Source organism: Chlamydotis macqueenii, chromosome 3 (genome assembly GCF_036417535.1).
Source record: "Chlamydotis macqueenii isolate bChlMac1 chromosome 3, bChlMac1.mat, whole genome shotgun sequence".
NCBI classification, from domain to species: Eukaryota; Metazoa; Chordata; class Aves; order Otidiformes; family Otididae; genus Chlamydotis; species Chlamydotis macqueenii.
In genome coordinates this window covers 29,621,948-29,635,922 of record NC_141558.1, presented here as the reverse complement: position 1 = coordinate 29,635,922, position 13,975 = coordinate 29,621,948, and the positions used below count along the sequence as shown (strand labels likewise).

Here is a 13,975-nt window from a genome sequence, read left to right as displayed (position 1 = left end):
GGAGTTTTCATTTTAACAGGTGACAAATACAGTGCTTGAACATTACAGATCTTCCTTTTTTAAAAAAATACTGCTGTGTAAAATTATTTTATTATTGATTTGTCAATTATTTCAAGAACCCTGCTATTGAATTTCTCCTGTTTGAGAGCTGCAATGTTGGAATAACTTTTTAAAATTTGTGTAATCACTGTTAAACTTCTCAAGAAGATATAATATAGCTTGATTTTCTTTAATATCCATCATATATGAAAAAAAAAAATTAATACTATCCTGATTTGGCAACTTTATCCTAAACAATTCCACCTACTCAGCATGAGAAGACAGGGGCCAAAGTTTTAAGTAAAAATTTAAATTAAACCAGGTTTAACATAAACCATACATCTGCATTATTTTGACAATATGATCACCTGCTTCTTTGAAACATTTTTTTTTAATTGACTATTGAGACACATTTCAATAGACATTTCTATTCTTATGGCAACTTTTTTTTTTTCTTAAATGATTTTTATAAATGAAAAACCTGTGTTCTTAATTTGCACTTGATAGCATTTCCTCAGTGCTTTTAGTCTGAGTGTCTGAAAGAATTTATGGCTACAGGTATCTGTTAGCCTTATCTTTACATGATGGCAGGGAAAAGATTAACAATTCCCAAAAGACAGCTGACAGGCAAGAAAAAGCTGTTGTGTCTGTTATGCTAATCATACTGCTACCACATGATAAACACCTGGGCACACATAGTGGTTTGGGTAGAGTTCTCCTAGTGAATTAGAATGGCTCCAGCAAAACCTCTGTCACTAGGAGGCTGGGCACTAAAAGCGGGTAAAGAGGACATACAAACAAGGAATCATCTGGGGATGTAAATCTTTCCTCTAGGTCCCAAGGGGCAATCAGGTATCTAACTATCTCTTCATCCACAGCAAGTGGCTTAGATCAAGGTAAAAAAAAAATCCCCTGTTTTTTTCCTGAATCATTAGTATTAAAGTAAAAAAAAAGAAAAAAAATCAAGGACACTGAAAAAAAATATTACACCAATTTAGTGTAAATTATGAGGATAACAGGATTGTTATTTTGGAAGCCCAGAAAGCAAAGCAGTTTCTAAAACACAATAGTGGGAAATTCAAGGATATGAAGGTTGTCAAGTTTCTAGCATACCAGCTGCCCTTAATATCTAGAGAGAAGAGATTGTATTGTTTTATTTTAACCATTGACTTGCATAAAATTTACAGAATTCACAGGCCGGTTATTATTATCTACAGAAGTGTATTTGGGGGAGAAGTAGGTGCAGCCCTATAGCAGTTGCAAACAGGAGATTCAGAATAGCAACACACTTTTTCTGATTTCTTCCCTGCCATACACTTCTTATGGAAGGGCATGAAGACTGAAAAATGCATTCCACTTTGTGTAAGGGGAAAAAATGCTCATTCATAGCTTTTTTTTTTTTTTTTTTTTTTGGTTAACTTCTCCTTAGTATGTGTAGCAACTATCTTTCCACTTACATGGTCTGCATAGTGTATCCAAATCTATTTTGTCAATACGCCTTTCTCTCATCATCCTGACAAATCACTGATTCGTGCAAGGTTATGTGCTTACAGCTAGCAAAGGAATTGAGCTATGTAGACACAAAAACTGAAGCTAAAAGATGAAGTGAAAGCAATGCCATTTTAAGGTCCATTTCCATTTGCATGGACTACACTTGAGACAAGGACTAAGCAAATTATACGTATAGCCTCAATAGCAGGGCTGTGTTGGCAAGAAAATAAACACTAGAGCAGCATTAAAAAAAAAAGATACAATAATCTGTGTTATCATTTTGGGTTTTTCAATTACACCTGCTGTTGGACATTCAAAGTAAATATTTAAATTTTCTTTGAAAAGCTGTACTGACACTTGAACATAAAATTTTATGTTGGAATCATTGTCAATGGGTATTCTGATGCCTTCCAAAAGAGCAGCAGGAATTGCTGCCAATTTCTGGCTAGTGTTCATACAGTGCAGTGGAAGTATATTGTGCAGTTAAGTGGGAATGAAGCTAAGCAAAAAGAAGTAATCATTTTAACTTCTATAAATAATTTGCAGAATATATGTTCTGTAAACATCCGGTGTTTATGCCTGAGGAACACTGATTAATAGAAATATGTATCAACATGCATGCCTTTCAGAGAATTGACCCCTAGTCATTCAATTTTTGCTTTCTTATATGGACATATATTTAATAGTTTATGTCAAATAGTATGATCCACTGTAACAGGATTAAAAAATTAATATAATAGAAAAGATTGGTATCTAAAATCTTGCCTTGCAGATGGGTCTGTGGCTGTTCAGGTTGTATTATTTTGATCTTTTTCCTCACAACCATATATCAAAGCCATACCTGTTATATTTGGAGTTTTATGGTGAACCTGAGATATTTCAACAACGAAATGTGAACCAAGAGGATATATGGTTGATGAAGTAAAATTGTGAGTACAAATGAATCATCAGTAACACCATGGGTCACACAATTGTAGTTTAAGTTAAAAAAAAAACAGCAAATGTGTCCTGCCCAAAGATTATCGTGTTCTCTGGCAAAGCAGAAGAGGCTTGCATACTAATATAAGGGCATATCTTCACCAAAGGCAATAGGTTCCTTCTTGGGGGAATGAGGGAGGGAGGAGAGAGAAGAGAACCTCTCTTTCTCCTGTGTTTTTTCCCCATGTCAGAAAGCTGATACATGGTATGCACTCAACAGAACTTGCGCAAAAATTACAATCGGGCAGACAAAGCTCCAAATTTTCTCCCTAACGAGATAAGGTTTGCCCTTGTGGGTGCAGGACAAGACCCGTCAGCCAGCTGTCAGGCTGGGAATCAATCTGCTTCTTTCACAAGAACAGTGAGCAGTGCCGAGCCCTGCAGGCCTGCCTACACCCTACAGCCCGAACAACCTTTTTGGAAGCTCTGCTGCCACTGCTCCCCTTTGCCACTTTGTAATTTCTTCCCCGAGGAGCCACTCTCTGTCCTAATGCTCTTTAATAACACTTTATCCCCAGAACTCTGGCTGAATTTTTAACCCAGAAGTAAAGCATCTCTATGCAGAGTTATCAATAATCTCCAGAACTGAACTACATCAGTCACAGTGCTTAGATTTTGCAGCCCTAAGAAGGCCTCAGACTTATTGTTAGAGAAGCCATTTATATTTACTGCATGAGAGGCAAAATAAGTTCTAGATAACATATCCAGAATTAAGAGGAAGTATTGCTAAGAGAAAACATTATCTTGTTTAACAAATGCAGTTCTTGGAAAAAAAAAAAGCCACTAGGGCTCTTTTAAAGCCCTCTGCACTGTATCAATCAACATTTGTTTTCTGAGTATAAAAAAGCCGTAAGAAAACAAATATTTAATATGTTTGGCATACTATATATTAAAGCAGTTGGTTGGAGTGATAAAATTATTATGAATATTTATAACAGCTCTACTAGCAATGCTAGAAGCAATGAAAATTGGCACTGCAAAATCTGCTGCTCTCAGAAGCAATGTTTATACTTATGTATAACATATAAAATAGCTTAGTGTCATTTTCCTTTTTTAAAAAAATCTAAAGTCTCTCCTACTGTTTTCTCCCCATGGAATATCTGAGCAATATAGCCTCATCTCTGTGAAGCCACTTTGCCACCATCACTAATTCTACTGATATCTCTCCTGTATTTGTCCTTCCAACTGACTGTTCAAACAGCAGTAGTTCAAAGTCAGATACCTCCATTAGGGGCTAGTTTGACACAAGATAATTAGTCCATTTTCTTCCACACACTAGCAGTAATTTTACAGAACACTTTACATAAATTTTAAAATGTCCTCTACAGTTTTGCGCTTCTTCAGTATTTAATTTGAACTTTATCAGAACAATCTTTTCCTGCTTTTATTTTTCTGTTGAAATAAACAACGTCAAAGCATCCTAGGTATATTTCGTATGTGCTGTTAATGATCTCTAAGTAGTACAGAAGTTAATGAAGAGTCGAATTCTTCATGTAAAAAACTAAATCATAGAATCATAGAATCACAGAGTCATAGAATCACAGATTCATAGAATCATAGAATGGTTTAGGTTGAAAGGGACCTTAAAAATACCTAGTTTCAACTCCCCTGCCATAGGCAGGGACAATTTCCACTAGAACAGGTCGCTCAAAGCCCCATCCAACCTGGCCTTGAACACTTCCAGGGATGAGGCATCCACAACTTCTCTGGGCAACCTGTTCCAGTGCCTTACCAACTTCACAGTACATAATTTGTTCCTTATATCTAACATAAATCTACTCTATTTCAGTTTAAAGCCATTATCTGTTGTCCTATCACTACATCCCTTTGTCAAAAGTCCCTCTCCAGCCTTCTTGTAGGCTATCTTGCTTTCCAAGAATTAACCTAAATGAAAAATATTTAGTTAAAGCTCTGATCATGTAATATCTTTACATATCTTTATACAACGCGTCTTAATTGATTTACTAGAATAGTATATAATATAAATACACAATAAAACACACCAAAAATAACCAAGAAGAATGTTTTGTTTCATTTCTAAACAAAATTTCTGAGAAGATGACATAGTCTTTCCCACCTGAATAAGGTGTACAATCAAAATACCAAATAGTCATCACAATGATAGGTTGTAACCAGAATTCCCTTGTTTATTTTGACACTTCAGTGACTATATCTAAATTTATTAGGCAGCTGTGCAAAATTAAAAATAAAGTCTTATCTGGAATCTTCTGTTTTGTTAATGTTCTTTTCCAGTGTAGAAACTGGTGCGTCAGGATCACCAAACATTTTTCGTATCTTAACAGAATCACAAAAAGCCTCCACAAAACCGCAAAACCTTTACAAAAAGAATTATCTTTTTAATGAAGCAATGAATCACATGGCAACAGTTATCCCCAAAACAGATATAACAAGTAGAGTGAGAGCAGCATCTGATGTTTCTTTAATGTTGGTTGCATAAACCAACCAAAACAGTTACAGTATTTTGGAATATTTTTCAAATGGAAAAAGTAATTGCATTGATTTTCCAAATAAGATGTCCTGATGACTGAATGTTCTTCAGCCAACAGGAATTAACTGGCATCTGAGAGTAGCTAAGGATCATGATAATAGACATACTCACTGAAAATGAGAAAACTGCAGCTTTGATTATTCACAGTTAGGAGAAATTAAGCAAACAAAGAAGAAAAGCTTATGCAACATGACTTCGTAAGAAATATGAAAAGAAAGTAGTGGTTAAGTGTATCACAATTTCAACTTCTTTTACACTCTTGTGACTCAATGAATCTAAAAGATCAGTTTCTTTTGAGTAAAAATAAAAATAGACCTCTTGGCCCTACTAGTCTAAAAATAATCAGTAATCTAAGAAAGAAATCTGGGCTGAATTTTACTACCATACTACTTTACTTTTATAAGGCCATAGGCTAAATCTTCACTTAAATTAACCACTGGGTTAATATAAGAAGAGGTGAGCTCCCTCCCTGCCAGTCACCATATTTTATGATTTTTTTAACAAAATAGTACTGTGTAAGACGGTTGCACCTTCACACATTTGCACTGTATATGTGAAAGCTGTTTACTCAGCCCTACACTTTGCATAGTAAAGTATGAATTTAATAATATGGAACTGACAACTTTGTGTAATATTAAAATAAGTTCTTTTCCCACATCTCATGAAAAACTTCAAGGAATGGGCAAGCTGGATGAGTTTGAATTATTTTTTAACAAAATCAGTTAAAATCAAGCCTGTGCTCAAGTTTAAACCACTTTTCAAGGATACAGATATTCTCTAAATTTATTTTTTCTTAAAGGAGCAGCCTCTAGCCTTGTACTCAAAAACTTCACTAGGTAGCTTCAAACCTTCCCCTTTCCTCTGAATAAATTATTTCTGTTTATTTTAGTTAACAGATACAGTCAGTATGTGTAACAGAAACCCCATATTATATTTCCTCATTAATAGCTGGCCACTGTGCTTGTCTTGCAGGCTGTGTTAGTCTCACTGCCTGGTTTCTCCCTCACTTTCAGGCCTTTTAAATCCTTTTTGTGTATTCAGTTCTTCTGTTCCTGTGGGCAGCTTCATCCCTTCCAGCCAGTAATTATCTTTGCCATTTCCTCCTATTCATGTGTCCTCTTTCCCACACTTTTTCAACAGAAATGGAAGATGAGTTCTGCCTCCCTCAACTGTTTTATCGTCTGGAAATACAAGCATGATGAATAGTCTCAGTTGAATGTAACAATCTGCATTGTATTCTACTTTTGCTGAGTAATAAAATACAAGACCCAAAGAAATTTCTGCAAGTCCCTGTTTCCTGCAGGGGAGTTGAACTAGATGACCTCTAAAGGTCCCTTCTAACCCAAACCATTACATGATTTTATGTTTCTAAACTTTCACATTACATTTTAATTTTGTGTTTTCTTTATTATTGTTTTTCTTTATTTTGTTTCTTTGTTATATCTAGTGTCTCTGTGCACCTGGATGGACAGGACAATTTTGCCAATTTGCTGAAAACTCATGTTTAATTTACCCAAATAGTTGTTCTAATGGAGCAACTTGCATCGATATAAGCCAACTCAGAGAGCAACCTTTGTTTCAGTGTTTGTGTCCTCATGATTTCACAGGTAAGGCATACACAAATCATGTAGAAGTTCGTAGTTTCATTTCCTTTTAAATACTCAAATATAAGGATAATGAATTTTGAAAAATAAGGAATAGAGAAATGTTTGCATGTTCTTCCCTCTGCTCTCACACCTACAAAAATTTAAGTCAAACTTACAGGTTACTTCTGAAGCTTCCATGTGAAAGTTATAGTAAGAATAGACCTAGAGTAGGCTTCAGTTTAAGACATTAAGTGTGTGTCTACTACGTGTAGAAGTTCTGCATGTGAGCTAGATGTCTGCCTTTTTATTATAGTTCCTGGAGATCTAACTAATGAAAGCAATGGAGTCCAAAGAGTTTGTTAGTTTGTATTAGCCTATATTTGTTCAGATAACTTTAATTACCTTTCTGAGAGCTGAATCTCACCTCCTGTTTTAATTCTCTGGTGGGCCACCAATGACTTATGTCCAGGTTCTGGCTAGGATAGAGTTTATTTCCTCCATAGCTGGGAGAGGAGCTGGAGCTGGTGGCACCTGTGGCTGGGGGACACAGCTGGGATAGTTTACTAATTAGCCAACAGCTGGGATAGCTTACCAAAATTTGCCAAAGGGCCGTTCCATACCATGCGGTGTCATGCTCTGTATATAAAGTGGGGACAGAGCTGAGGGGCAGTAAGCTGGGTGTTAGGATTTACTGTGAGCTATTGTACTATGAATCATGAGATATGGATTTTTGGTTTGTTTGGTGTTTTTTTGTTTGTTTGTTTTTACTCTCTGTTTTCTCTTTCTTTACTGTTCTATTAAACCATTTTTATCCCAACCCATGAATTTTGTCTTCCTTTTTCTTCTAATTCTTCTCCTCATCCTTCTGGGGAGAGGGGAATGAGTGAGTGAGCATGTGGTATTTTAGCTGCTGAGTGGGGCTAAACCATGACAGCAACTTAATTTGGGGTGGGTTTAACTGGTTCACTTTACTTGACTTTAGAAGTCTAAAATAATATGAGACCTAGTAAACAAGTCTTTATGACTCTATGTAGCATTAGTGAATAAGCATTTCCAGAGAGGAATTAAGACCACCTGTGTTAGATTTATGTTAGTGGTAGAAACACTTTCTTCAGGAGTGTTTCTATTTGTATTCACTACAAAAGAAACCTAGAAAAATAACTTAAATTAATCACATTGTTTCTTAACTGGCAAGGAAAACAATGTCTATTTTTTTTCTCCAGCCTTATTCTTTAAATAGAAACTCATTTAAGTTGGATTCTACAGCCACTAATCTTTGGTTAGAGATGACATTGTAAGAGTAACATTAAATGTGATTCACTCCAGTTTTAGGTAATATTAAGGAAAAAGCTATTAGCCCTATGTATATCAATATAAAGATAAGTGCCAAAAAAAAAAATTAACAGAATTTTTAAAATAACCAATTGAGAAATAGAAACTTAATAATTATTACCTCAAGAATGAGAATTAAATTAAATTAATGTAAAGAAATGCTGGCCTTACACAGAGGAAACAGACTTTAAATCTACTGCCATTGAAAAAGAAATCACAGAGAACAGTAACAATCAGTCTCTCTCTTCACTTCCGTATTATCACCTGTATGATTTTCTTTTTTCAATCTGATCTTTGGCTTTTTTTTTTATATGACAACTAAAATTATGGATTTGTTAATAAAAGTAGTGTTTTACTACAGTACTTCAAGGCTTTTGAGATAATATTAAGGTCTCTACTGTACAGCATAATCATGAAACAAAAGTCTGACAGGCTACAGTAAATGGCAATAAATGTATGCAATTAATACAATTTAACCTTCTAAACACTGACTTATGACTGAGTTCAAGTGGAAATAACTTCAGTGTTCAGGGACATCTACCTATAAGGTCAAGATTCTTTTCTTTGTGAGATCGCATTGTAAGAGGTTCTTTATGTTGTAATAGATTTACTTATTTCTTTTTTACTTCTTTCTGTTTTCAAATAATCAGTTACTACTTCAATCTTGTTCCATGGCATTTTTCATTTATACTTGTTTATTGTTTCATTTATGTGTCTGGGAAGGGAAAGAGGGAAGGACAATGCAGTGGCAATTTTGACATGTTTAATTGACTCTGAATTAAATAACATCTGCAACCAGAAAGGCTATTGCAGTTTCACATCTAATTGTTCTTAATTATGTTTATAAATTATAAACACTACAGCTCCAGCCTTTGCATTAACATTTAAATCATATTTAGAGTATCTTATCTTAGGGAAAATAAAGTATGACATAATGTAACATTATCAGCTGTGAAAAGCAGAACTTTGATTTAAAAAGTAGTAAAAACATTTCATTTTTATTTCATACTCTTCAATGAAATCTTGCAGAAGCTTAGCATATACACACAAATGTAATTTTAAACTATACTTCTTATTTCTGTTTGTACCTAAAATACATTTCGTATCATTGACTCAGAAAAATATTAATGTGTTTGGTTTAAATGTTCAAAGGAGAGAACAAAAAGAACATAAAATAGTTATCTTTGTTGAACAGATGCAATGAATTTTGTGCTTTCGATTTCCTTTTACAGTTAGTTCCTTATTTTCCTTTTCCTTTTTCTCTTCTCTGAAAGTGGATAAAAACCTTTGTATCTACAACAGTACATGTAAGTAACATGGCTTATGACATTGAAATGAAACAATCCATGTCAGCAATTTCTCAGGTTTTGCACAGTAGACCAACTGTCCTTGAAGAATCTTCCTCTAATTAATTACTATCTTTCCTTATGTGTAGAGCAATCATATTGGCAAGAATTGATTGGGCATGTTAGATACTTCATGTAGCTGGTAGAAAAGTCATTTAATTAGAATAATCTTACTGATGCTAAAATGAACTGCACCCCAAGCAAACTCACACATCAGAATTTAAAGTGCTACTTGAATTACATACTTTTACCTCATTTTCAAACTTTCCTTTTAGAAGACTCATTAAGATCACTCACAGATTTATCCACAATTTATTTTTTTTCTCTTTCTCATTGTTTTATTGAGTTGAGATAGGTCTGTTAATTTCTGTAAGTATATGATAAATTAATATAAACAGACTTAGATGAAGCTTACAGTATTGAACTATGTAGGTGGTTTGAAACAGTCTTCTGTAGAAATAATCTTTGGTGCCATAATAGCTTATGTCCCAGGGAAGAAGATATGGGATATAAAAGTTCCTATGTCTTTCGCAATCTAGTTAAGACAATGTTTAGACTACTGAACAAAACAATGACATGGCCTAATTTAAACTCTTCTATCTGGTCAAATCCACATTTTAAAATTATTTTGTTCTCCAGAATACAGTAATGTCATGGTTTAACCCCAGTGGGCAGCTAAGCACCACACAGTCAGTCACTTACACCGCTCTGGTGGGACAGGGGAGAAAATCAGAAGGATAAAAGTAAGAAAACTTTAACAGGTAAAGCAAAAGCTGCGCACACAAGTTAAAAAAAAAAAGGAATTAATTGACTACTTCCTATAGGAGGCAGGTGTTCAGCCATCTCCAGAATATTTGGGAAAGGTCTCTATTTCATGATGAAGTACAGTGGAAGTTTTATAAATCTTAAAACTCAAATAGATAAAAAGAACAATAACTTTTCTTTCACAGCTTTTCCCTGTACTAAAGGTGAGCTAATAAAGGAATTTTCATAGCATCCTAGGAGGTCCCTATATCACAGGAGTGTCACTGAAATTGCACAGTGGTATATGTATCAGCAACAAATGCTGTCATTTTAAGTTTTGCTCATTGCCTTTTAGTTGTTTTTACCATTGTCACCTTTGAAAGAGAAATTGTTAGTGCACGCAGATTCCAAACATCAATGACTATGGACTGAAATAATGGAATAAAAGAAGTCACTTGCTAAGTATTACAAGAGGAATTCACTCAGAATACTTATCTTCATTAAATGAAGAAAAAAGGGAACAGCTTGTAGCTTTCAAGGATTTAATTTTCTGTTAAAGAAGAAATTTCAGTGATAACTGAAAGAAAGCAAAAATAACAACCAAAGTAATTCAATCTCTAATACTTTTCAGCAGATTTCTAGAAATGTTTCCTGCTATTTAAAATGTCTTTTAGAATAGGGAGTGGCTGAATAGCATTAGTTAGGAGTGAAAGGCAAATGGTTTTGGCTAGGGCACAGGTCCGTAGAAGGATCTCTCACCTAAGAAGAGAGGAAGCTGAATTACATAAAAGCACAATGTTTCCACTCCATCTGGAGCATTCCACTGTAGTAACTGAGATAAAAGGAGAGAGAAGTCAGCAGGCCAAAAATAAAAAGAACACATTAAACCACACTGGCATAATATTTTATTTGAAGCAGATAAACTCTAGAACGCTAAGAGAGGGCTAATGTCTGAAGTTGTGCCATGCTTGTGGTAACTCCAGGCACAGTGTGACCTACCACAGTTTAACTCAACAATTTTTCTCAGGTCTTATTTCCATGACAAATATTAAGACTACTGAAGTTTTCATGCTAGAAATACTTTTTTTTTTTTCCTTTGGCATGCAGCAATTGCATGAAAGGCCAAAAGACTGTAAAGATTTTCTACCTGGTAGTTCCAAGAGAAGTGTAATATCAGTATTGAAGTTCTGGCTGCTTGTGAAAAGGAACGACATGTTCCAAATGCATGGGGTTATTTATTAATATTTTCATATTTCTTAGTATTTCAGTTTCCAATTTAAGTCATTGTACAGTGAATATATTTGGCCTGTATGAATAAGAAAGTATTTTGAGAGAATTCTTGTCCGTCAAGAATTATATACTACATGGTTAACTTAAAGATGCTGTAGTTTAAGAAGCATATATAGTATCAAGTACAGTTCTCAACTGAAAGAGATGCTTCATAATGTGCCCTTGAACTTGACATATAAAATACTCTAGCTGGCTACATCTGCTCATGAACCTCTGTCAAACTTTTTTTTTTTTTTGAGCTAAGTACAAAAACCCTTGACCTTTTACTTTCTAGGGCTACTAGACCAGCACTCACACCAGAGTGGTGGTCTACATCACTGACTGAATATTTTAAAAGTAGCAAAGTTTTCAGAGACATTGTGAGAGTGTTTCCTGATCACAATATGTCCACATGAATATCTGAGCTCAAAGTCAGGTGCATGCAAAACAAACTACTCTACCACTTTCTTCTGCTTTACACTTCGTATCAGCCTACTACAGCTCTTTTTATTGAGGCACACAACTCCCAAATTTACTCTCTGAGTGTTTCCAAAACTCTGCTAATTTGCTTCAGCTTGTATGTCTCTTCTGGCTTTACATCTATCAATGTCTATTCTTTCCTTGTTTACTCCTTCAGAGTAAAACTTAAAAGGAATTTCAGGTATTTTCCTCATGGATAGTTTCATAAGTGTCCCATAGAGAACACCAGTGCATTAGTCATTCTCATTACCCAACATACAAGTCTGCTGTAAATGACAGGGGAAACTAGGAATTTGCAGCTTTATTTAAGCATTCAGAGAGGCAGATGGAGAGAGAGTGTACATTCAAATAGCTGTATTTCTCCCCCCAAAAATAATCAAATCATCAATAAGAAACAGGAGGGAAGTATGCATTTTATGTGAATTCAATCAAAAGCCTTCAGAACAAGTTGTCTGAAGTGGTTTAGAAAGGTGATGATCTATAATAACCATAGAGACATTTTTGTCTGCTTGTCAGCTGAGCCTATGTTGATTAGGGCAGCTGAATACAATATTTCAGATCTTACTTACTGTCAACAGCACTATAAAATCACCTATCACAACAATGGATTTAAAACATTATAAGGTATGTCGTATAGGTGTAAATATAGTGTGTTTTAAAATAAAAAAATGCATTGGAGACTAGAACAACACTATCATGTAGACCCAGTGACTGTTTTCATTATACAGTTGATCCTTGTAGCTCTGTTTTATTTCTTTAAAAAGTCTCAGTCTTACACCTTTTAGCTCCTGAAGTCTTTCCATATAGTAGAAGCATTCAAGCTGAGATTCAATGTTTCTGAACAAATTATCATGAATGAAACTATGCAGAAAATACGATTAAGAAAAAGTTACTTGTTCTACCATGTTCAATTAAACCAATTCACCACAGTATTCTTACACTAACCTGGACATCGACTTTCCTCTTTAAAGCATGGATAATCATGCTTAACCACATATTGCTTACTTTTTCTCAGACACAATTTGCCACATCGTTAGCTGACATAGTCCACTGTATCTGCATTGAAGCTAGAATTATGCTAACGTGAACTAAATCTTCAAGGCTTTCTTATGCTTTTTCTCAAACTTTGTGTTCAGTAGTTGTTCCATCTGAAAAAGGAAACAAAAACCCATTCTGTTGAAATACGGTATATAATCCTACAATGTGACAGACCTAAGGCACATTTTAATCTGTGTTACTGAAGTCTGTTATTGATGTATATTTCTTCTGTAACTATAAGTAGGCTTCATAGACACTGTAAGACTTATCCACTTTCTTTTTAACCTGTATTACATTGGAAATATACAATCAGCAAGAACGTCTATATTTTGGCCTTCGCTCTGGGACTCTCTTTGAGTACAGTGTTCAGGTTTACTTTTTTTTTCCTGAAATATACTTGCTTCCACTTCTGTGTCCTGAGACATATCTCACTTTTAAAACATGTTCCTTTAAAACTTCTAACTTGTTTAGATTTGTTGTATTACAGCTTTCTCCTCAGTATTTGCCACCAATTTAATATAAACTCTGTATATTATTAAAGTTTTGTTTAATTAACTTTCCAGATCATTAATAACAACATTAAATAACGTTAGAACTAACATCAATCTGTGTGGCACCCCTCAAATTTGGACTGCTACCCACCACTGACACTCATCTTTACTGCAGGTTTATAACTCATCTCATCCTGCTGTCTATCCAGAATTCTTGTATCTAAATAATTAGAGTCAATTTGCCAAGGAATTTTTATAAAACTTAAAAAAACCCGCCACCTTTCTGGAACTCCAAGTGTGACATCTGTGCCTCATATTGCAAAGTACTCTTCTTCTTGGCCAATGCATATCAAGACATAGAGTGCTTTAGGAGGAGAAAGTTTTGTTTTGCAACCAAGGTTGGCAGCTTTGGCCATTATCGTGGTTGTACTAAGGACTATGCATTCTTTAGGCAACCTCAAGCAGTCTTTCATCAGGAGGTATTCCTTACTGAACTGTATGATCTCTGGCACCTTAAGAGCAATGTATACAATTGTGCACAAGGAAGTGTAGACAAATATTTCAGTATAGCTTCAGTACAGTAAAATATTATTTCTAAAAAGAGTAAGCTTTATTTCACCTGGCTTGGTGAAGAAAGTATAACATATAGAGAGAAGTGTATCGAACACAGAT

General features: G+C 34.7%; 1 protein-coding gene across 1 annotated transcript in view; it reads left to right on the top strand.

Annotated features, from left to right (window-relative positions):
- Positions 1–13,975, top strand: part of EYS (EGF-like photoreceptor maintenance factor) — an 827,426-nt gene that overhangs the window by 70,848 nt on the left and 742,603 nt on the right. The window contains exon 6 of the mRNA XM_086745378.1: positions 6,465–6,624. Within this exon, the coding sequence (XP_086601504.1) occupies positions 6,465–6,624 (160 nt within the window). The remainder of the gene's footprint in view (positions 1–6,464; positions 6,625–13,975) is intronic.